General features: G+C 43.1%; 2 protein-coding genes across 2 annotated transcripts in view; one reads left to right on the forward strand and one right to left on the reverse strand.

Moving 5' to 3' along the window:
• srp72 (signal recognition particle 72) overlaps window positions 1-24,828 on the reverse strand; it is a 236,942-nt gene that overhangs the window by 180,433 nt on the left and 31,681 nt on the right. The gene's annotated exons all lie outside the window — the stretch shown is intronic.
• Window positions 11,611-18,022, forward strand: hopx (HOP homeobox). Its single transcript, XM_084009020.1, has 2 exons — window positions 11,611-11,940; window positions 17,714-18,022. Exons 1-2 carry the CDS (start codon window positions 11,791-11,793, stop codon window positions 17,789-17,791), a joined length of 228 nt encoding a protein of 75 aa, XP_083865146.1. The 5' UTR covers window positions 11,611-11,790; the 3' UTR covers window positions 17,792-18,022.

The following is a 24,828-nucleotide window of genomic DNA, read 5'->3' on the forward strand; positions in this document are numbered from 1 at the left end:
ATTGAAAAATAATTAAGCTGAACTAATTTCCAAAATTCACGTTTTTAACTAATGAAATATTCTGTTTCAATCCATATTTCTTCAAGTTTACATAACAAAAAAAACAAGAAAAAAACAATATATTCAAATTACATTCGGTACAGACCTAGTAGTAGCAGCACACAGTAACTTGGTAGCTGAGAATGCAAAAATGTGAAATTTCTCTATGGGTAAACATTAATTTAAATATCTGTCCATTGAGTTGGTCATCCATTTTCTCAGTAAATGGTACCAAATTACATACATGTCAAAGTGTTGCATCTTTTTCTTTTCCGCTCTCTGCCCACATTTGTTTATTTTGTGCATTTTTCAATGATGAGTGTGCAGTATTATTTATTTATCCTCACTTTCTTAAAATGCAGATTGTATTTAACTGCACTCAGCTCTTCTCTGGTGGCATTTCAGACCAATTCAAGAGGTAAAACCTTAACAAACCATATCTAACTGTCTTTCAGGTCTACTCCAAACCCTGAAAGCTGCCATCAGTCCAATATAATACATTTATAGCACCAGGAATCTGGTCTGTATATTTCAGCAGTCAAATTAGAATCATGTGTTGAGCCTGAAAACAAGATTATATCTTGTATAAAATACCTTTGACTCAGGCTGCAGCTCTCCACTACAGTCATATATCAGATATAGATAATTAACATTCGGTACATTTAAATTTGACTTTTCCTGCCAACAAGTTAATTATTTTGGATTTATTCCAATATTTTACTCTTGAAGGGGCAGAACGATATCTGAAACATCACTTCTACCCATGAGACTGTAAAATATGCACCATACGGTTAATTCATATAATTCAAAAGTCTCTCCCATGCTTTTCCACACTTCAGCAGCAGGAAATGATCAAAGTTTTCAGACTCCACAGACATGCAGAGGACCCCTGTCTGAGAATGAAGTGTGTTTTCTTGAAGTGAGTCGAGCTCCTTAAGAAGCAGCTGTGAAATACTCTGAAGCTAATGGTCTGTAGTAAACACACAAACAGTGATCTGCTCTCTGCTCCATTTACAAACCTATCTGGCTCCCACATGGTCCCACTGCTGCTGTTCTCATGGAAAAACTGCACCCTGGACCTCAAATATCTTATCTATGCCAGTTGGGCAGAAGGCAAAAAGTTGTACATTATTCTCAGTAAAATGTCAAAACAACTGTCTGAAATATGAGTTAAGGAGCCAAAGATGATCACATCCAACTGGAAAAGGGCGTCGGAAAAGTCATTTCTAGTGCTTGAAAGCGGAATCGTTGACATGCTCTTACAAATCTAAAAGCAGTGTGACTCGTGATGCCAGATGTTCGTCACACTCGCACATGTGCACCGGCCGTAAGAAATCGAGCTCCGAGCTTTGCTTTGGTTTTCAAGTCCGTCACCAGCACTGCTTTATGAGCCTGTCTCTTTTTCACACAACACACCACAAGTGAGTGCTGCTCTGCCATTTAAACTCCAGCTGTGACTGGTCCAACCCTTCACACACCCACCTCCAGTGTGTCCAACGCCCCTTCCCCCACCTCATCCAACTTTCCTTCTTACCACAGACCTTCTTTATACATTCATGATCGTGAAGTCACACTTTCCCCGTCTGGCTGCACATTTGACCTACAGCATTTTACCATCTCTGATTGCTGTTGGTAATAATCAAAACGACAAGCAGCGAAAAGTGGTGAAGGAGTTAAAACCGCAATCAGAGCAGAAGTAGAATAATATGTGGCAAATCTCTTTTTCAGGAATAATCCCTTGTGATGCACCAACATGTTTTCTAGGAGGTCCTCGAGGGCAATCTCACAACACAAAATGGAAAAATAATGTGAAAAAAATATGAAAAAAGCAACAACAACAAAAAAAAATATATATAATTAGATGGATCACAAATAAAATGCAGTATGTACGACTGATTCTATAAGCAGACGGGGAAGTTTTGAATGCGTGGAACGATCATATGGATCCAATCTTTACAAGTAGATGATTCCAATCACAGAGAGCTTCAAACATAAATCATAACGTCCTTTTTCTTCATCTGTTCTGGAGTTAATTCTTGTGATGTGTTTAGAGCTTCACATCACGTGGGAGGGCTTGAAACATTCCCGTGTTTACGACCTCCTAAGACGGTTTTATGTTTGTTGTGTGGAGAATTAATATACTTTGCACTAATAATACATGCAGCTCTACTGTACATCCATAACATTTGGGTCGTTCTTTGACTGACAGTGTCTCAGTGTTGGTTATGATTTTGATGTTGAATTACAGCAATTTCTGCTTGTCCTGCATACAACCTGGTGTGCATGGCCGCTGTGATTCATGCTCCATGACTTACCTTCGTCTTTACATATTGAGTTTTTGAGGTTTGCAGCTATTGCTGCTCATTAGAGCTACCTCATTCTTTACCACTTACTCCCTGAACAGTAAGGCTTTTCACTAAGGAGCTGCCTTCATTTCTGTCCTTATTCAGTGATAAATGTTCATTTTGGCATCTGGAGGGTTTTGTTTTGTAGCATAAGAGACTATCTGGGTAAATAAATGATGAACTAGAAAGGCACTCAGGAGCACAGACCTCCGCCAATGCTCCATCTAGCAGTGTTAAAGTGAAAAATGATTTGTGTATCTGCCCCATGATTTTGATCAAACGGGTTCTTGTTCTCCCCATGCTGTCGTTTTTCCTCTGACCAACAACCTGAAACACAACCTCCGTGGTGGAGGTGAGAAGAGCAGAAACACGGAGTCTATCAACCAGGACTAAAGAGATGGAGAAAAAGAGATGTGTGTTTAATGGCAATCTATCTGCCCTTTATTGATATGGAATCAAAAATAACCAACAAAAGGTTAATTTCCTCCAGTTACTGACTTCTGCTTGTGATCTGAGCCAGCCGTTAGAAGACAACCCCCCCATGCCTCCGCTCCTCTTCTCAGGATTGTTGGACTCGTACGCAGCTCCGGTCTCGTGCTCCCTTAGGTTATCCGCCAGTGATACACCGCTCGGCACTCTGGGAGTTCCTACAGGAGTCTACCGTTGGCTGGTGTTTGTCCTGTACGCAAACAATGGAGTATTGTTACACCGGATATACTTCAGATAGTCGCGGGCTGCAGTCAAAATAGAGAGCACTTCTTACTGTAGTTGAGGGAAAATATGTGAGTCCGTGGCCAGATAAGGACCTCATGTGCTTTCATCCCTGTGGTTCAGCAACGCCTGCTTCTCCTCCAGACTTTCTACAGTAGACAGAAGGAGCACAAATGTGGTTTTCTCAAATGTGGTTTGCATGTTTTGTCTCCACGAAGGAGACCGTATCATTTTGAGATGGATCGTGTCGAGTTCACTGCCTGCAGTTCAAACCAGAAGTGGACGTTTCCGTGAGCACAAACAAAAAGCCTGGTGTCATAACACCCGTCTGTCAGAGCATCGTTAGTGTGTTCAGCTCTCATCGTGTCTCTTTATCTTTGTGACGGACACAAACACTGATGTTTGTTCAGCTTTGCCGCAGCTTGACGCAGCGAGGCCCACGCCGGCCCGAAACCTCCACCTCCTGATGGAGCATTCAGGCTCGGTAGGAAGCAAAGGAAAAGGCCAGCTGAGGATATTTTGATGAGCATTTCTCCTCAAGGTGGGCCCGGATCTTCAACTTGAACGACATGCAGAACCACTTCAAGGGGTTTTCTCACGGCCCTCACTATTTCCCCTTTGTGACGGCCCCGGGGCCCCTGCCAGGGCCCGTGTGTTGTTGCTGTTTTGTCTCTTTTTCAGTGTTCCTGGTCGATTAGACCTGGAAGTCATCTAGGAGATGGAGGCAGCCGGCTGCTGTTTCCAGCCCATAAGAGGCGCCCCATCTGGGCGATCAAGGGCTCCCTCTCCCCTAGCACCACCTTACATTATGTTGGACTTTCGAGTTACTGTGTACTTTATTAAGCTTCACCTTAAATGACTTGGCAGTATGTTTCCCTGCCAGTAACAGCTGTTAAAATTTGAGGTTCAAACTTTCAGTAACTTTCTTTTTTTTTAGTTAATCCATCACAAGTGCTTCCCTTGTTCATTGTGGCCTTCAAGCCAGACCATAACTTTTTAAATGTGTTCCTACTCTTTAGACCACTTTACTCATTTTCTAGGTGAGAAGAATGATGTTGTAGTGTGGACAAAGCGCTGAAAGTAAGAAAGTGTTGCATTTTTACATTTATCTGGCTTAATTATTCTTTAAAATGTGAAATCATAAAAAATACGCCGTTTTTCCGTCTTGCAACTTCTAATTCTACCACCCTTGGTTTCACGAGCCCAATGTGAAAAGGCAACTTGTGTGAGTGAATAGTTTTTCTAACTTTGTTTAAGCAACACTTGAGTAAAACAAATGTTTGAATATGCAGGACTTACTGCTTTTTCGTGCTGCCTAAATGGACAAAATACTGGTTTAACTGCTCTGTTTTTGGAGTTCAGTTTAACTCTCCTCCATAAAAAGGTGCCACTTCTTCAATCTGTTGTGCTTGGCCAGCAACACCAGTAGAGTGTTGGACTCCAACCCTCCCCTAGAGAAGTAGATACCTACTGAGGGCCCCCTGTGTTTGACGTGGAACATATAAATCCGCCCAGTTATGTAAAAGATCCTGCCTTTATGCTGCCCCCTCTAAAGCGTTGTGCTTCCTCTCTATTGGTTGGATCCCTAACTGACTCAGGAAGTCGTTTCCTGCTGTCACGTCTTGGTTTTCCTTTCTGGTCGTTTGAAACGTCTTGAACACTTCCTCTATGAAGGTTTCCCTGAGAACAACAGAACAGAAATACCCAGATAGAAATCTCTCTGTCGCCATCCGAGTCCCTATTTGGGTTCAACATGGCTCTTTTACTACCATGGTGGAGAGTTCCCATCCCAGTGGGGGAACACCATAATGGCACCAGATTAGATATGAATACAGACTGGATTTGTTGTACCAATGAAGCAAAGTTTGAGCCAAAGAGCAACAAAATTTTTGTTGCCATTGTTGAAGAATGAAAGGCTCAGTTCGTACTGCTAATGTGCACGCAACAGTGCATGATGAAAGTGACCGGTTGAGGTAGTTCGATGCCTGTCTTTGGACCCTTCCATGCACTGACATCTTGGAAACATTGGCAGACCCAGTACAGCACATGCTGCAGCAAATGCATATTCCACCTGGCCTGGGAACGCTACAGAATTGGTGGTTTACAGGATGGAGTGTCCAAAAAGGACAATCTGACAATCCCGCTGACATGGCCAGGGTCATAATTGGCCGTGGTGATGGGAAACTGAGGCGGTGGTTTGAACTCTCTCAAACTCCCCGTTTTTCATTCTTCACACAGCTGCTTCTGTCAGTTATTTGTGTGTATCTGACAGCATTAATATCTTTTGAGGAGAGACTCTACGCTGGCTTTGCTCACCACCTTCGTGGTCATTCACAACGGCTGTAAACACGTTGCCTTCAGAAGTGGTCCGGCAGCCTCGGTCATTTAAAGCTGACTGAATACTTTCACACAACGGAAATATTACATGTTTCTTTCTTTTCCGAATCGTGAACAAAGGCATCAACCACCACGTTGTGTGATGAAAGAAAAACAGGGAGGCTCTGGAGTCTGAACTAAGCCCTCAGCAAGAGTGCTGGACGTTGGAGAAAATATAACATCGTTGCCAAACGGTGGAATTACAATTCTGTCACGTAATGCCATTGGACCCAAAAGACTGTTCCCAGTAGACTTACATTGGGAAAATGAGATCCTAATTTGATCATAGGTCCTAATAGTTGTAAAACGTATCCAGAGTTTCCTTTCTCCGTTGATGCGAATGAGCCTGGACCGAGGCCTGGGAGGCGGGGCTAAAGGAAAGACTCCTGCTCTTGCCCAATAAAGGCCCTACACATATGATATTTGCAGGCCAGTTTTTCTCATTTTCGTGTCATTTATTCGTCACGTCCCCAGTGTGTAAAGGCAGCAGCCTTGTTCCCGCCTCTCCCAGGTCAATGTGAATTAGAGTCTTCATTCCCAGATGTTTTTGTGTGGCGAGGGAGCTGATGAGTGGGTGGGCAGTTTGTGAGCTGAGCCTTATGTAAGGGCCATGTGCCGACCACGAACCTCGGCCAATAATGAAGTCTCTCTTCCAGGCGTCGGCCCTGACTCGCGGCCTCTCTTTAATGAAAACAAGCCTCTGTGAATTACGAGGGTTAAACGGTGAGGAGACAGAGGACACGGCTGCTGAGACAACCACAGACAGAGTTGTTTTCCCCGTTTCCCACAGGACCCAGAGATTTATTAATAGTAACCTACCGTACATATCAGATCGTCCACAGATTTACTGTCTCATGAGGAAGACGAGGCTCCTTCTCTCAAAACAAAACCCAGTGTTTGTCTTGGATCTTTCTCCGGCTTTTCTTCACCGTGTTTAAACATCACCTCTTGACTTTTGTAGCCTTTATTTTTGACTGGGAAAGTAATCTATTTATACATTTGTGATGTTCTACATTCCTAACCCAGTTATCTTTGGAATGATTAACTATAAACATCTTTTTGCCAAAACTCCTTTGACCTTTAATCTTTAATCCCACCCAGATTGAAAATGTTATCACTTCTTTGAATTTGTTGAATAAGTATTTTATAAATAGCATCACCCTGGACCTACCTAGTTATCACTGTCACTCATCTAAAAATGTTAATATATATATATATATATATATATATATATATATATATATATATATATACAATCATTTAGATTGACATAAAATGGAATTATGTAGAATTCTTCATATTGACAACAGTTTATAATTTGTTATTCTTAGTTAATACTTAAAAATATTAGAAAATAGTCTAAGGTCAATGTTTTTTTCTTGCAGGAACATCCACAGGTAGATAGTATTGACTTATAGACTATGTGCTAATGCAGTTACATCAGTGTACTGATATCATGACATCAGCCTGTGACTCAGACTGGAATACAGATGCCAAGTCTCATGCACAGCTGTTGGTTTGTGACTGAGGAAGGACAGGAGCTGCTGTGATGAGCGTCCCTGACGGCTCTTTGACATTGATTCTGTAATTACGTGTAAAAACAACCCTTGACAAGCTGCCTGTGTGCTGCAATAATCCGTCTCACCTACGGATCGAGAGGAGATGATCCCATGTCTCGCTGCAGGAAGATCACACAGGATCATCGTGATTCAGACTTTGTCACGAGTGCGATTACCTCAGGGGCGTTTTATTTTCCCAACAGAAATCCCGACCTGGGGGAAGACAGGGTGCTTATTTTTATCCAAAGTTATGCTTCGCCAATTTGAACACATCGTGAACCTGATAAAACCCACGTACATTTTTAGTCTGTTGTTACAAATGTGACTTAAAAGGTTCAAATGTGAGACATAGTTGTCATGCTGATGTATAGAACAACAAGAACCACATGTCATAACTTCAACAATTCCTCCTTCAGCATAAGACAATTATTTATTATATTCTCTGCAGATAAAAGTAAAGGATAATTTCCATACAATAGACAAACCCAGTGATGACTTTATTCTGATGAATGAACAACAATAAGACAAAAGAGGAGAAACCTCAGAAAAGTTAATTTAACAGTAAAAGTAGCGACAAAGTAGAAAAAGATACAGATGACAAAAACAAAGTGGACTCGACCTCTCAAGTCTTTTTAAAGTCTACAACCGTGTTAGTGAGAGAAGACTGGACTCTTCTAAATACAGTTCAGTGTTTCAATGACGTGACTCACCGGGAAAACCGTCAGCAATAAAAAGATTGTGTTAGAAAGAAAGTAGTTGGCACACCGTCCTGCAGATAAAGTATCATCAAAGCTGTTTAGCAGGTTCTTTTACAGCAGTGTTGCTTGGCACGGCTCCTGATCAGGCTCTGTTGTTTCTGTAATACTTCAAGAGTGTAAAGTACACGAGGAAGCAGCCATAATGTCAAGAAAACCGCTTGTTGTTCTATCCTCAACTATATGCATGAAAAATGAAAAAACAAAAACATCCTCATAGGAAGTCTGATCCGCTCAGCTTGAGATTTGGGAGGTGTGCGTGTCGGCTCCTCTCTACCTCTTATTACCCATAACACCTTTCTGTGCATAGTGCAAACATGTTTACATGCATCTCTGCAGAAGCATAAATCTGACTTCAGTCTTCCTGCAGCGGCTGGAAATAAAGGTTCATGACCTGTGATATTTTTACCCCGGTGGGTCTCAGCCACTCACTGTTATCAGGCTCTTCTCTATTTCAGGCTCTTTATAAGTCCTGTTATCCCAAACCTACAGTAGAAGGAAAACTCCCGACCTGTCCACCGTGTCAGCAGTCTGTCGGATTATCTGTGTTTATTTATGTGGAGATTCAGAGGTTTTAGACACCACACTACCCTCACACCGATTGTTGCCAAAATATACTCCTCCTGTGTGATACGAGCGCCGGAGACTCACTTTTCTGTCCTTTTTAGTCCGGAAAAAAGGAAAGCAAGTTTCTGTTATTCTTAACATTCCTTATAGTTGTATTATTATTTAGAAACATTGTTTACAAGTTGGTGAATAAAACCAGTTACTCAGTGAAACTGCCCTGAACAGTAACTCTTTCCTCTTTGATTTGGTTTTGTACAGTTTAAATCTTTATTGGTACATCAGTTCAATAAACTTTTATTAGTTGGTCCAACTAATAAAAGTTTATTATTAATAGATTAAATATGACAGCTTGATTTTGTCTGTAAGTAATTACACAATTTGATGGAAAAAGATAAAGATTACTCTCTGCTAAACAGTACACTTGCAAATAAGAGAACATAGTAACACTAAATGCAAATAACATTTTTTATTTTTTACAACAGTATGTACCATACCATGGCTCAAATGCCATTCTGATCATATTTCTTTTAAAATGTTTGTTCAATCATTCCATAAATTCACCACTTCAACAGAAATATTATATTTCATATATTAGATTATATTATATCTGAGCTGGTTCTTCTTCAACATGAACATTCCTCTCATGTTATATTGTCTCTCTCTTATTTTAAATACCTTTTGCATACTTTCAGGTAGTCGTGCAACACGTGGTAGTGATTTAAAGACTTGTTGAAATAGTGAAAGAAAGTTTACTTAACATCGTTTACAGAAACATGAGACATCTGATCGGTGTGAACTTTGGATCCCCCAGGTAGGATTTACCTTTCTTATCATTGATTACGACCTGGGCGATCGGCAGCAGCCAATCAGCTGCGGCGGCAGCAGTGTCACGTACGGGACGTTTTCCTGTGTTGGTCACAACTGCATATTATGTTTGTCTGCCATAAACTGACAGCTTGTTATCATCAGAATCACCATATGCTGCGTCGTCAGGTCAGGGATTTGTGTGTATAGACAACCTCCACATGGCGGTCGAGTGTGACACGACTCTTTATGAAGTTTGTTATGAAGTCCACGTTTTCCCAACTTAAAATTCTTTATTCTTTATTTATGGCCAAAGCATCAGCTGATTTCATTTTGTTGATCATCTGAGCTGCCTAAAGTATGTATGTATTCCTGTGCTCACATGCTTGTGGAATGTCTGTCAGCTTCTTTCTGCTAAACGGGTTTCTAGTTTGTATAATTTCAAATCAAACATAGAAAACCAGTAATTAATATACACAAACTGTTTTATTCTGGCTTGTTTCGTGGTCTATCGTTTGTTTGGTTTGGTGAACCTGGTCTTAAAACAGATGGATTATTATTATGATTTGGAAATAAGGTTTTAAATTATTTATTCCACTGTTGGCCGGTGCTGGTGTCCTGCAAGTGGAGCAGTGGGTGGTAAAATGTTAATTTAGACTTCCAGGCCTTTTATCCCATCTCCTTCTTTTCGTTGGTGTCTTAAACCCATAAAGCTTTGCATCTTGGTGTGATTTCTTCAAATTGGCTCTGATTATGTTGTTCATTACAAATAAACAACACTATAATCCTGTTGGAAAGAGCAGTCTTGATTTGAAAAAGATCACTTTTCCCAATCAAACTCAAGGAGTAAAACCTCAGGATTGTAAGCAAACACTTGAACACGTAGATCCACAACAATAATAACAACTGCGCATTAAAGGTTAATGAAGCATGATATATTTGGGGCAGGGCTAGCTTGCTGTTGGTGTTAACGGTGAGATTTGCGTATGCGAGATATTATTTGCCACCAGAAATCCAGCCAAGAGGAAATCCCCCAGCAAGCTTTGCAATCGCTCATGTCAGTGAGAGTAGGCTACCACATAATTACGGGTCTAATCAGAATCCAAAGATAGCATCAAAAGGAACTGTGTGTTGTGAGCTGGGGTGGATCATCGGGCCCGTATTTACTGTTTGGACCACGTGAAACTCGACATGCTTGGTCAGGATGTTTCCTTTGCTGCAGACTCACCACAACAGTCGGCATCAATCTCATCAAAGTCAGCCCAGTAAGTCCTGTAAATGCTCCGCCGTTACAGCACGCCGCAGTGAAAACTGCATCATAACATCCACCGGGGAGGAAAGCATTTCAAGGGTGTGTGTGCGTGAGAGGGAGGGAGGGAGGGAGGTTTATGATTTAAAAATGGGTGTCTTATCTTTGCAGGCCTGCTTGGTCAGGTGCGTCCTGTTGGATCCTGGAGTCACTCAACATGTTGAGTAACGAGCGGATACGATTCATGAACACAATCGGAGAGATTAAGGTGGCAAAAAGAAACATACCTCTATAATCCTAGTGGGACATAAACGATGTCTGTTACTTAATACCAGTGAGTTAGTATGTGATTTAGTAATAGTAGTAATTTTGACTGTCTGCTGTTACATAAGATTCACATGTGTACTTGTCTAGAGACCTTTATCCTTTAGGGCATTTATTTTATCTTAAGAATTGTTACTTGTTTTCTGTAGGCCTACTTGAGTTTTGCTGAGTGTCACCACTCTGCTTGTGTTTCAGAGCCAGACAGCTAAAAGGTGATTAGCTTAGCTTAGCACAAACGTGGCTAGCAGACACAGCTAGCCTGGCTTTTAGAAAGCAACAAGCATCTCAAAATATCACTTATTAACACATGTGACCTTATTTGTTTAATTTGCACACAAAAGGGATTTGATTGATGCGGCGGTGGTATTTAATGAGAGTGGTCTCTTCCCTGCTTCAAGTCTTTATGCTATTGCTCTCAGCAAGAAAGTGAAAAAATATTATCCAAAATATGAAATACTCCTTTAAATATTTGTATGTTTATGACATCAAAAGCCTAACCTGTCCTTTAAAATCAATCACACAATAATTTTCATTGACTTTTATCTAAAAAGCAACTTAAAAAATAGACCTTAACACCACTAGAATTGGAAAGAATATAAAATGTATACACATAGGGATTACTGTTCTAATATTAGGCCTATTATATTTTATACGTGTGGTTTTCAGTAGTAATACTTCACTTTATAGTATTTCCTTGTGATAAAACTGCAGGCCAACAAAGTTAATTTGCTGATCATTTCCACGTGATCAGCCTCCCAGTAGTTACTGCGGCCATCGTCCAATAACCCCTTTAACTGGGATGTTTGGAGGAGGGCCCTGCTGGTGGGAACGGCCCCGTGACGTACTGTTGACAGTAGTAAAACCTCCAAACATTCACACCCACACACACACACACACGCGCACACCGCCTCCACTTCATCCGCGCACTCCCGCCGAGCTGCCAGAGAGCCGCCGCCGCTCCGAGCCTCTCCATCTCCCGCTCTGCGCGTCCAGCTGCGCACGTCTCGCTCCCAGCAGGGCTGAAGCTGAACCGAACCGAGGAGCAGCAGCGAATAGGAATAATGTCTTTTAAGTCGACGGAGTGTATGAAGCTGTCGGAGGAGCAGCTCAAAGTGCTGGAGAACAGTTTCAAAACAGTCACCAGGCATCCGGACGGGACGACGCTCATGCTGATCGCTGCGGAGTGCGAGCTGTCAGAGGAGGACACGCAAGTGAGTAGTAACGTAATAACGTGTCAGTGGGCTCCCCGTCCCGGTCTGTGTGGGATGATGGTTCCCATGTTTACAAATCCAGATGTGTCGGTTTCTATGCTGAAATCTATTCATCATGTCGCTCTGGGCTTGTCCTGAACCAGAAGAGCGCGGGGTTTCTAAAAGTTATGTTCCTATGGAAACTGAAACCACCTCTGATGCTGAAAAGTGAGATTGTTTTATTTGTTATTGTGATTTCACTTTTATTTAAGGTATTTTTAGGATTCTCTCTGGTTCCCCTTAGTCCTGTAGGGGCTGTGATATTTGTCCTATATGTCTATATCATGACATGTATCCATATATAGACAGTGAGAACTCCCTCTTAACCATTAAGTGAAAAAGCAGCTTATTCCTTATAAAAAAAACACTTGAGGAAAATTGTACTAAAGTGCAGTACTTTAGTAAATGTGCTTTTTTATTAGAGGTTGTACAGAAGTTTTCAGCACAGGAACAACAACATGCGACTTGACTTTATGGTATCACAACTTAGTGTCAAGAACGTTTTACAAGTGCTTTCAGCATCACCATCAGTCCGTCAGTGTCAGAAGACTTCTGAGGAAATAATACAGTCATCATGTGAATATTTGTCTGCAGGAACAGGTTTTTATTTTCTCATAGCAAACAAGGTTATATCTGCGGTATCAAACCTGGAGCTGCTCCTGCAGCGGTGGATGGAGCAGGTCTGTGAACGGCGTCAGTGCTCAGTGTCATTCTGGCTAATGTATCTGTGTTAAAATGTCACCGTGATGAAATAATCCCCATTTGAGTGTAAACGGTGACCACAGAGGCAGCTGCGCCCCATTGATCGTCACCGGAGCAGCTCCTGCTTGTTTTTCCTCATGAAGTCACGTCAGAGTTGAGTTTCCTGCTGCTGTAGTCCATTCTCACACTGAGAACACTGATTCGTGGCTCAACGTTTAAAGAGGAAACATCATCCGTCAATCAAACAGCCAGGCTAGGACTGTGACGCCACTTTTGTTGGCAAAGTTTGAGCTTCATATGTGGTCACTTTCTCTGCTTGTGTTTATGCTGATTTCATATTTGGTCAAATGTGGGTGATTTTTTTTTACTGAGCTGCATTGAATTTACCAGGAGAGAGAAAATAACTGAAAAAACATGTTGTTTTTGGCTCATAATATGCAGCAGAAAGTTTATTGTAGTTGATCACCAGAAAATGAACCAGCAACTATTTTAATAACCAGTTAGACGTTTATGGAAATTTTTAAACAAAATGCCCCAAACATTCCCTGGTTTCAACCTCTCAAATCTGAGGTTTTGTTACTTTTATTTGTCAATGTGACAGTATTATGAATACATTTGGGATTTGTTCTGCTGGTCAGACCAAACAAACAATCTGAAGACATCATTTTGGGCTTTAGGACATTGTAATGGGCATTTTACACTTTTTCTGATATTCCATAGACCATAATCGATTAATTAGAAGATCAACAGTTAAGGATGATAAGGATGTAGGAAATCCCAAGATGCAAATAATAATTATTTTCATAATCAATTAACTCAATTCTCTCATTAATCGTTTGGTCTACGTAACATCAAAAAATATCTCTAAAATGTCTTATTTAGTCCGACAAAAGTTCAAAACACAAACATATTCAATGCAATCTGATGATAAGACGAGGAAAAGCAACTGACTCACTGAATTCTCAAAATTTCCGCTCCATCAAATAATCAATTAACTCACTGGTCATTGCAGCTCTGGAGCTTATAATTAAACCCATCATCATTCAAATCAAACCAGAAACACAACATCCACAACTCTGGCAGGAAAGAGCCACCGGACAGCGATTGTTAAGCAAAAAGAAAGAGACAAGGGAAGACCACTTTTATAGTCATTAATTGAAGTAGAAAAACTGCCAATTATATAAAACATCACATTATTACTTAGGTATTCAATCTCTCCCCCATGTTAACACTCCCACCACCTCTCTATCTGAGGAATGTCTTACTGTAAAGTCTGTGCAACTGTCACATCAGGAGCCAGATGAGAAACTTCAGAGCGCCGATAACAACATGTTGAAAGTGCACTGAAGCTCTGCAGGCAGCTTCAGCAGCATTCCTCCCATAGATGCATCATTGTGGAAGCACTCCAAGAATTTCAGTCGCCATATATTATGCGTTTTTGAAGAGTAAATGTCTCTTTTAGTCATTAAAAAAGCTCTTTCCAGGCCTGGCAGGGATAACAACATGACTGTTTGCTGTATTCAACAGAAGGTGAAACCCGATATGCAAATTCTGTCATTTGATTTGACGTCAGGTCTCATAGGCAAATTCCTGCTCCTGTTTGTGTTCGGGAGGCTGACAGGTTAAGATGTAACATGTCATGGAAGGTGTGTCCTCTTCATAATCAACTCACCCAGTGCAAACACTTTAATAACTTATGCATGCAGTTGACCGTTTTTCCATTTCAACTGCACAAACCAGTTCCTCTGGATTCACCAGGGCATGTGGATCTATGTGCAGCCCAGAGAAACACGTTTCAGCCTCAATGCTTACAGGGCTTTCTCCATCAAGTGGTATTGCATTTCCTTAAGGTAGGGTAACTTGAGAGAGGCGGATTAAAGAAAGGTCAAAATAGACGAAATAGAGGTTGAGATTTCTTGATTTTTTAATCCCTAGTATAAATCCTGCTCCAATAACCCTGGATCCTACTGTTCCCATAATGCAACTCAATAGTATGATGTCACTTGAGTACTCCTCATGATAAGTAAACAGTGTGTACCATTGTTAGTGTATAGAGTCCAGGTCAGTAGGATCTGATTTTCTCAAATCGTTCTTTATATGATACTCATACACCCATAGTAGGTTGAATGGATTACTGGTAGGTGTAATCATTCTTGTCCATACTCGCCTTAAAATTATTTAAAAATATCGGCATATATTGTTAAATAGATGCACAACATTGCCGGCGATGTGATCTAAAAGGGTTAAAAAGGTTAGTTTTTCATTCCAGCTGGATTGAAAGATTCCCACCTGATTTGGCTAACTTCCAACCAAACCCCAGCAGAAGTGTTTCATTATTCGGCTCCTTCCACCAAGGTTTAGAATTCAGCTTTTTTCTGCCTGCTAACCAGCTATGAAAAATGTTAGATAAACTAAAACTGCACTACACTGCGTCCTAATTCCCCCTCCAGTGTTAGTGACTGTTTCCATTCACAGTATACAAAGGTGGGAGGGCCAACCTGACAGGGCAGGCCTGGTCCAGGGTGAGGTAAAGGTCTGGCCTCTCATCAAAAGGCCTGACTTCATTTCCAGCTGATGTGGTTTTTTTTCTTTCTTCCTGCCCCCCTCACATTGATTGTTAACAAACCTTCTCATTGAAGAAGGTTTAGTGCAGAAACACACCCCGGCTACCACTCCCTGGTTCACATTAACAATCATGTGCTTCAGCCTCTGTGTGGCATGTTTGAGCTCTTTTCATAAACCATTTTATTTGTGTTCAGTCCTGCAGCCAGAAAGGTAGTTTGAGAGACCTCCTTACCTTATCCAGTGCTAGTCAATCGGTAAAAATAAATTACACAAGCACCGTTTTATTGGCCAGCATTTTAAATGTTATTTTTCTTCTGAAGTGGCATGTTTGTAATGCTTTTTCAAGACATTTAACCATCTTTTCCACTTTGAAAAAGAACCATAAACAAAACAAAGTACAGAACCACTGACTTCCACTCAAAACCTGGTTAAGAAAATGTAAGTTTAAAGACTGATAGCCTGGCTCTTCTTTAGTTGAGAAATATCTAATGGTCTAACTTTTGTAACTTTTCTCCAAAAATGTTTGCCTTGTATCATCATCATCATCATCATCATCATAGAAATGAGCTACACAAATGTAGAATGCCAAGAAGAGAACAGAAGAACAGCTAATTTCAGATAGCAGTTCTCAAATTGATTTAGTCTTTAAGTGCAAACCCAGATGCCTCCAAATGGGAATCTCATGTGTTTTCAGTACAAAATATGGAAACCATCCCTCCTGCCGGGCGCGTGTCTCACAAAGCCAGTCGGGGTCTTGTGTCTTAACGCCGCCGTTCTGAATTCCCTCCCTTTCCCCTTGGTGTTATCGAGATGATGTCAGCGTTGTTGTGAATACCTTGACAACACGAAGCACAACACAGCAATGTGCTGGGTCACGGGTGTGTGTCTGTGGAGGCGCCCAGCGCAGTCATCATCTGGTCAGAGTTTCAGTGGAACAGTTATTGGCTGAGCGGTCTGTTAAAATGGGATGGAAACATTCGTCTTTTGTGGTTTGCCTGATACAACTTAGCCTCGGGGTCACTGCTGTGTCTCTATGAGTCACTGACCACACTTACATGCAACGAGAAAATGTGACTGGGATGTGATTATGAAGATAATGAAAGTCAGAAGGGAAACATAGCTACAGATAATGACTCTTTTAATCATAGATTTTATATTTGGGGTTTCTGTATTGATGATAGCTCTGGTCACAGAAAGAAAAAGATGTTTAACACAACTGAAAACAGCTGGTATACAGACATGCCTATTGTCTAAAATGATATTCAGACTCAAACCATCCAAACCACCATCATTTGGTGTTTTGGATGCCAAAACATAACTTTCAGCCATCCTGTAAATGTTTCCATTATCGGCAAAACTCTATGTGCCCTTGGTATGACAGGCCCATGCTACACAAAACACATGTTTATGTCATACCCAAGCATAACGTTACATGCTAATCATTAGCATACCTATGTGCCATCTAAGCACACAAATACACTAAACATTAGCATGTGAACACATGCCAATTGGTTCATGATACTTGAGAGGATGATAAATGCAAAATGTCACTTGCTAACTTTTTCAACTTACCTTAATAGCGGTTTGCATGGATGATAATATGCCAATGTTAAAATGCTAAATATTACATGCTAAATGTTAAATTTGCAGTTTATGTTAACATGCTGAATTCAACAAACATTATAATACTGAAATGCTAAATGCTAACATATGTAAAATTCAGCAGCAGTTAAGATGAATGATAATTTAGGCAAGTTAACATGCTTATGCTAAGTTACTTTGTGAGTTACATGTTGATGATTGAGCTTGCTAACATGCTATCTTTAACATGCCTTTATAAATAGGCTGGAAGCAGCACGTTTACTGCTGGTGTTTTGAACCTCAAAGAGCTAGCTATCCCCATAGTGCTAATGTGCTAAGGTAGTTTATGTCCTGATTACACCTTCTCATTGCACAGACATGAGATTCTCGCTCGTCTCCGAGAGAGAAAAAAATCCTTCATCCAAGCAGGTGTTATGACATCTTCATACTCTGAAAACATGTATTTGTAGTAGGGCCTACCCTACATTTATAAACAAGACTAAAGTTGTTAGCCAGGCTGGCGACTACTGAGGCTGTAATGCTCAAGTTACTTCAAAACAAACTGTAATAGACACCAGTTAAAATATTTCACAGGTCTTTAAATTGCACCATGATAGTTTTAGTGTCTCATGTACTTCCAATAAGGAAAGTATAACAATGAATTTGGAGTATATTATTCAAGTCATTCTTGACAATACAAGATCTCCACCTGTGTAACTTCTCAGGAATATTCATGTCATGGCTGTATTCTTTCAGCCGGACCCGTTACCTCATCGCTCTCGCGTTTCAGACTCGGCAGCAGTTTGTTTCGGAACAAAACCTCCTGTTCCCCGTTTCTAACAACACCCATTGTAATTGTTCTTTTTTGTTTATTTGTGTCCTCCAGAAATGGTTCAAGCTACGTATCGCACAGTGGAGGCAGGAGGAGGGTCTTCCGGCCGAGCATGGATCGGTGTTGGACTGAGACTGATGACAGAATCTCCTGGAAGCCTGAAGCTCTGCGCTGACCTTGTTTCTCCTGGACAAAATGACCCTGCCACCTCGTCCTCACACACTTCCCCTCTCCTATCTCCCTCTCTCTTTGTATCTATGAAGCTATTTTGACTTACTGTACGGAATGTGAAGGTGTTTGTGTGTTGCTGCCAATATAACCGCCATGTTTACAGAAATAAACATATTGTTGTCATAAGTTAAAGTTGACTTGCGTGTGTTTTGAGGCTGCTGTACGTCTGGGGTCCAAATTCACAGAGGAAGCCGAGTTATACAATGGTGCAGACGGAGCAGGGGGTATTGGGCGACGGTTTGCTTTTGTTTTCAGGTTTTGTTTACATGTATTTCTGTCAGCAGGGAGCCGGAGATGGACTATAAAAGATGTAAGGAAGCACTGGGATTACAATAGATATTGCTGGAATCAGCTGCTGCTATCCACGAACATTCAGGGACAAATGTGGAACAATTACGTTGTAGGGAGGGGAGGGGGGTGGACATGTGAGCCGAATGGCATCATGGGCTGAACAGATAAATGGTGATGTCATTTCATTGTCCCTTTTCCCTGTGATCACTTTTTGTAAAAAGGATGTGATCTCAGCAGTCAGCACTCACTCAAAGATGTTCTGTTTTTTCCAACTGTAAAAAAATTCCTTGAAAACATCAAAACCAACTTGATTGTCTAGTACTCACAAGAGCCCCAAATACACAGAATTTGTATCTGTTTCATCTTCAACAAATGCATTATTTCCTCTTGTTTGAGTAATATTGCCAAAAACGAAATGTCCCTGCTGTTTAAGGATTAATAATAATATATATTTTACAGGCAGCAACCTCTAATTCTGAAAATTTAAGGCAAAGCTGAAGCGCTTAAACTTCTCTCTGCTGTACAAATATGTTCACTTGTTGCCCAAAAAAATCCATGATGCCAAACTCGAGGTTTCAAAACCCGAGTCCACAAACCAATGGGTGATGTCATGATGACTACCTCCACTTCTTCTGTGCAGTCTACTGTATATTTTTTCAGGAATTATGTCTTCAATAGTGGTCTTGGGGCTGAGTGCCTTAAAAAGGTTGAAATGATGTGTACAGTGTGACATACAATTTAGAAGAGTGGTCAGCCATCGCAGAAGTATGCAGAATAAATAATAAATTCAACAAAATTTACTGTCATTCCTTCAGAAACCACAAAGCAATCACTTCTTCCTTGAGCTGCCAAAAGCCCATCAAAGGAGAGAAAACACAAAGGCAAATTCTACTTTTTAGTTCAAGTCGGATGTAAAAATAATTCTTTGAAATGAAGGACATTTCTTCTTCTTCTTTTCAGGAGAAATAAATGAGGCAAGGTCTACAAAAGTTTGAGCTAGTTTGACCAAATTCTTCTGCTCCAAGAATGCACTTATTTTGGCTGATTTAACCAGTAAGAGGCGTTGATTGGCCAATTAAATTAGTTTGAATATTTTGTGGGAGAGGAACGAAAATGAAATTTTGCATGGAAATTTGAACCCAGGCTGAAAGTGGAGCAAGAAGGCTACAGTTTCTCATTTTACAGGACAGAAAAGAAATCCTGGACTGTGTGTGTGTGTGTGTGTGTGTGTGTGTGTGGTTGATGAGAGAAGGGGGATGAGGTTTCCTGCCAAAGAGCCTGGAGTGAACACGCTGTGATTGTGAGAACAATCTGCCCAACAAGCTCGGCAGAAACCAACACCGACCCAACAGGTAGTTCAACTATAAAACACACTTCTGCTTCAACACACTGTTGTGTCAGAGTGTTTACACTGGCATCTGCACATTCATGCAGTATGAACACAGGAGCACTGATGGTTTACTGACATGCTCTTAGTTTATTCCTGAAATTTTAACTTAAATTCTAACAGTAAAAACAAAAACCCCTTACGTTTACTTTTTTTGATTTGCTTGCATTTAAATGCTCATATGTATAGAAATACAGGCCACACACACACACACACACACACACACACACACGCACGCACGCACGCACACGCACACACACACACACACACACACACACACACCCTCTCCCACCCCTCATGTATCACCATTTGATCTTACAGTTTTGATCGCTTAAACCCACAATATGTTTATGATACGACAGTTTATATTATCATGATATTGTACAGGATTACAGATTAAAAACCCATGATCCCTATTTATCAACCAGAAAATTGAATTCAATGGCCTGACTGTTAGATAACAGATCGAATTTGGGAACAAATCGATGAACTTTCAGGACTTCCTTCCTGTGTTCAATTTCAATGGAGCCAAAAACATAGCAGTACTGTTTGAATAGTGAAATATTGACATGGTCTGTTGTTTTTTGTATTTCGCAGATTTGTATAGATCTCTTTAACTTTGAGTGTCAACTTTGACTTAGGCTACATTATGAACATGTTGGAAATCAATGAGCAAATCAGACGTATGTTTATGAGAAAGATAGAGGATTTACTAGATTGTTGCATTCATGTCATAATAAATTTAATCTAATTCAGTGGATTGCACAAAATCTAATCTCATTATTTAATCTGAATTAATATATTTTAATTTAATTTGCAGGAAATGTAAAATGCCTCGATCTATTTCGATGTTGCCATAGAAAACATTACAGTACAACTTGTACTTTGACTTAAATTACTCAAAAAATCAGTGATGATATTATTGGCCTTCTCACCAGCAGGAGCCAGTAAAGATGAACAACTACTTTATGTAATATTAACAAATTAATTTGATAAGGGAATAGAGTTTCACCTGGTCAGCAGCCGGCCGGATTTAAAATGTTTTTTGGGATACATATTCATCTTATAACTTATCCATAGTGACTTTACAGTGAAACAAAAGTGGAATTAACTTCGATAGCTTGATTATTAATACTGCTGTGAGAGGTCATGAAGTGATTCTAGGGGAAACGCTGCTGCTGTCCCTACATCGTGTAGCACAGAGAACATGTGCCTTAGCTCTGCTGTCCTCGAGTCACTCCGGTGAAAGGATGATCTGAGTGTCTGATGGCGTGCCATAAGAGCAGATGGGAGCGTGCGCAGAATTTAAATGTCGGCTGGTTTTGTCCGTTGCTAAGAGGACTCTGTAGAGCTGTGAGGAATCTGCATTTAGAAGCTGCCAGGCTCAGTGAGTCACTTTGTGGAACCTGACTTTTTGTTCCACTTAATGCAGGTGTTCTCAAACTTCTGATAACCGGGTGCCACTTAAGGCTCCTATGATGAAGGGCGACACAGGGAAGGTGCACGCCTAATACAGAATAACATTTCAGTCTCACTTCCACATGAAACTGTCTCGTAGTCAATGAAATTGCTAACAGCTAACAGCACTAGCATCGATGACAAAATGTAATGCCAGTGACACTCGTGAGGTGCCCCTAGTTGCCATGCAACCAGTAGCTTTAGTAGTACTCATTCCTATCCTGACTAACACTGGTGGGTGCAGTGTATGTGCAGTACATTATTATGACCTGCTATCCTAAAAACATCTTCAAAGACATTTTATGTATGTATGACTTTCTGAAATACGATAACTTTTTATTCAATTTTTGGGACATACTGTACTATGACATCATGCCCTTTTTGACATACTACACTATGGAATATTTTTGTGACATTTTTTCAATGTAATTTTTATTCCATACTATGGAACATACAAAGGACATTTTGTTTGTGATTCTGGCTGGCTTCTCTCTGCTGACCGACTCCACTGCACAGGGTTGATCTCCTTCCTCCGTGCACAGGCCGGTAGCACCTCCTATCTCCTCTATGCCAGACTGCTGGTGTGCTGCCGTTGTTATGCTGTCGATTATCATGTGGACTCCCCTGGAGTATGTGTTCCTTTGCTGGACCCCCTGCACTTGGTCACATGCTAACCCTAGCTCTGTCCTAGCGCTCTCGACCCGGACCATTGCTGCTGTACACCATCATCTCAATAACCACCTACGCCCGGATTGTTGGGACATTCTAAATGTAACTGGATGACTCAGCAGAGGCCATCCTCCACACAGAGGCTCTGGCTGCATGTTCACGTCTCATCTCCAAACTCCCTCCCATCACTCTGGTCCTCAGGTTACGTCTTCACAACAAACAACACGTGAATCACCTGAAACCTTTGCTCAACTCCCACTAACTCAATAATAAAAGCCCCATCCTGAATTAATATATAACGGACAGTAACATTGATGTCCTCTGCCTTACTGAAACTTGGCAAAACCCCTGGATTATTTCTCTCTCAACTAGACCACCCACAGAATACACTTACATGGATAAACCTTGTCCGGGGAGGGGAGGTGGTGTTGCAACAGTTTACAGGAATTAAAACAACCACTATCTCCATTCCTCCCGCTCCTTCTTTTGAACTTCTGGTTTTCAAACTCTCTGGTCCCACTCCTCTGATCACTTATCTGCCCTTATCATACGCTCTCTTCCCGTCCCGATCAGCTGGCTCCCATTAAAAGAAAATCTGTCTCTTTCACACACTCCTCTCCACTATTCCACTCCTGAACTCCTGAAAGCCCATAAGCGACAGCTAGTAAGGCTTTTGAGTTAACTGTGACAGAACCTGACATGATCATCATTGGTCCCAAAGCCCTTTTTCCATTTGAAGAACATTGCCTGTCTGTCCATCTACTGTAACAGCATTTTGTATGGCACATCATCCAAACTCCTCAATAAACTCCAGTACATTCAGAACTCTGCCGCTGGCCTGCTCATCCGCTCTGGCTCCCATGACCAATAAACCCTCTCCTCCAGAACCTCCACTGGCTCTCTGTTCAATAATGAATCCACTTCAAATTCCTCCTCCTAACTCACAAAGCCCTCCACAACCAGGCCCATATTACCTCACCGACCTGCTCCACCACCAGGGCCCATCCTACCTCACCGACCTGCTCCACCACCAGGCCCCGTCCGACCTCACTGATCTGCTCCACCACCAGGCCCTGTCCTACCTCACCGACCTGCTCCACCACCAGGCCCCGTCCGACCTCACTGATCTGCTCCACCACCAGGCCCATCCGACCTCACCGACCTGCTCCACCACCAGGGCCCGTCCGACCTCACCGATCTGCTCCACCACCAGGCCCATCCGACCTCACTGATCTGCTCCACAACCAGGCCCATCCTACCTCACCGACCTGCTCCACCACCAGGCCCCGTCCGACCTCACTGATCTGCTCCACCACCAGGCCCATCCGACCTCACCGACCTGCTCCACCACCAGGGCCCGTCCGACCTCACCGATCTGCTCCACCACCAGGCCCATCCGACCTCACTGATCTGCTCCACAACCAGGCCCATCCTACCTCACCGACCTGCTCCACCACCAGGCCCCGTCCGACCTCACTGATCTGCTCCACCACCAGGCCCATCCTACCTCACCGACCTGCTCCACCACCAGGCCCCGTCCGACCTCACTGATCTGCTCCACCACCAGGCCCATCCGACCTCACCGACCTGCTCCACCACCAGGGCCCGTCCGACCTCACCGATCTGCTCCACCACCAGGCCCATCCGACCTCACTGATCTGCTCCACAACCAGGCCCATCCTACCTCACCGACCTGCTCCACCACCAGGCCCCGTCCGACCTCACTGATCTGCTCCACCACCAGGCCCATCCGACCTCACTGACCTGCTCCACCACCAGGGCCCGTCCGACCTCACTGATCTGCTCCACAACCAGGCCCATCCTTTCTCACTGACCTGCTCCACCACCAGGCCCCGTCTTACCTCACCGACCTGCTCCACAACCAGGCCCATCCTACCTCACCGACCTGCTCCACCACCAGGCCCCGTCCGACCTCACTGATCTGCTCCACAACCAGGCCCATCCTACCTCACCGACCTGCTCCACCACCAGGCCCCGTCCGACCTCAATGATCTGCTCCACCACCAGGCCCATCCGACCTCACTGACCTGCTCCACCACCAGGGCCCGTCCGACCTCACTGATCTGCTCCACAACCAGGCCCATCCTTTCTCACTGACCTGCTCCACCACCAGGCCCCGTCTTACCTCACCGACCTGCTCCACAACCAGGCCCATCCTTTCTCACTGACCTGCTCCACCACCAGGCCCCGTCCTACCTCACCAACCTGCTCCACAACCAGGCCCATCCTACCTCACCGACCTGCTCCACCACCAGGTCCCGTCCTACCTCACTGATCTGCTCCACCACCAGGCCCTGTCCTACCTCACCGACCTGCTCCACCACCAGGCCCCGTCCGACCTCACTGATCTGCTCCACCACCAGGCCCATCCGACCTCACCGACCTGCTCCACCACCAGGGCCCGTCCGACCTCACCGATCTGCTCCACCACCAGGCCCATCCGACCTCACTGATCTGCTCCACAACCAGGCCCATCCTACCTCACCGACCTGCTCCACCACCAGGCCCCGTCCGACCTCACTGATCTGCTCCACCACCAGGCCCATCCGACCTCACCGACCTGCTCCACCACCAGGGCCCGTCCGACCTCACCGATCTGCTCCACCACCAGGCCCATCCGACCTCACTGATCTGCTCCACAACCAGGCCCATCCTACCTCACCGACCTGCTCCACCACCAGGCCCCGTCCGACCTCACTGATCTGCTCCACCACCAGGCCCATCCTACCTCACCGACCTGCTCCACCACCAGGCCCCGTCCGACCTCACTGATCTGCTCCACCACCAGGCCCATCCGACCTCACCGACCTGCTCCACCACCAGGGCCCGTCCGACCTCACCGATCTGCTCCACCACCAGGCCCATCCGACCTCACTGATCTGCTCCACAACCAGGCCCATCCTACCTCACCGACCTGCTCCACCACCAGGCCCCGTCCGACCTCACTGATCTGCTCCACCACCAGGCCCATCCGACCTCACTGACCTGCTCCACCACCAGGGCCCGTCCGACCTCACTGATCTGCTCCACAACCAGGCCCATCCTTTCTCACTGACCTGCTCCACCACCAGGCCCCGTCTTACCTCACCGACCTGCTCCACAACCAGGCCCA

This window comes from Eutrigla gurnardus (assembly GCF_963514095.1).
Source record: "Eutrigla gurnardus genome assembly, chromosome: 5".
Classification (NCBI taxonomy): Eukaryota; Metazoa; Chordata; class Actinopteri; order Perciformes; family Triglidae; genus Eutrigla; species Eutrigla gurnardus.

What these genes read in the sequence shown, in the direction of transcription:
- hopx (XM_084009020.1), top strand. Translation starts at nt 11,791, where the DNA reads ATGTCTTTTAAGTCGACGGAGTGTATGAAGCTGTCGGAGGAGCAGCTC. An exon ending in TGTCAGAGGAGGACACGCAA is followed by an intron (nt 11,941 to 17,713) that starts GTGAGTAGTAAC and finishes TGTGTCCTCCAG; the next exon opens with AAATGGTTCAAGCTACGTAT.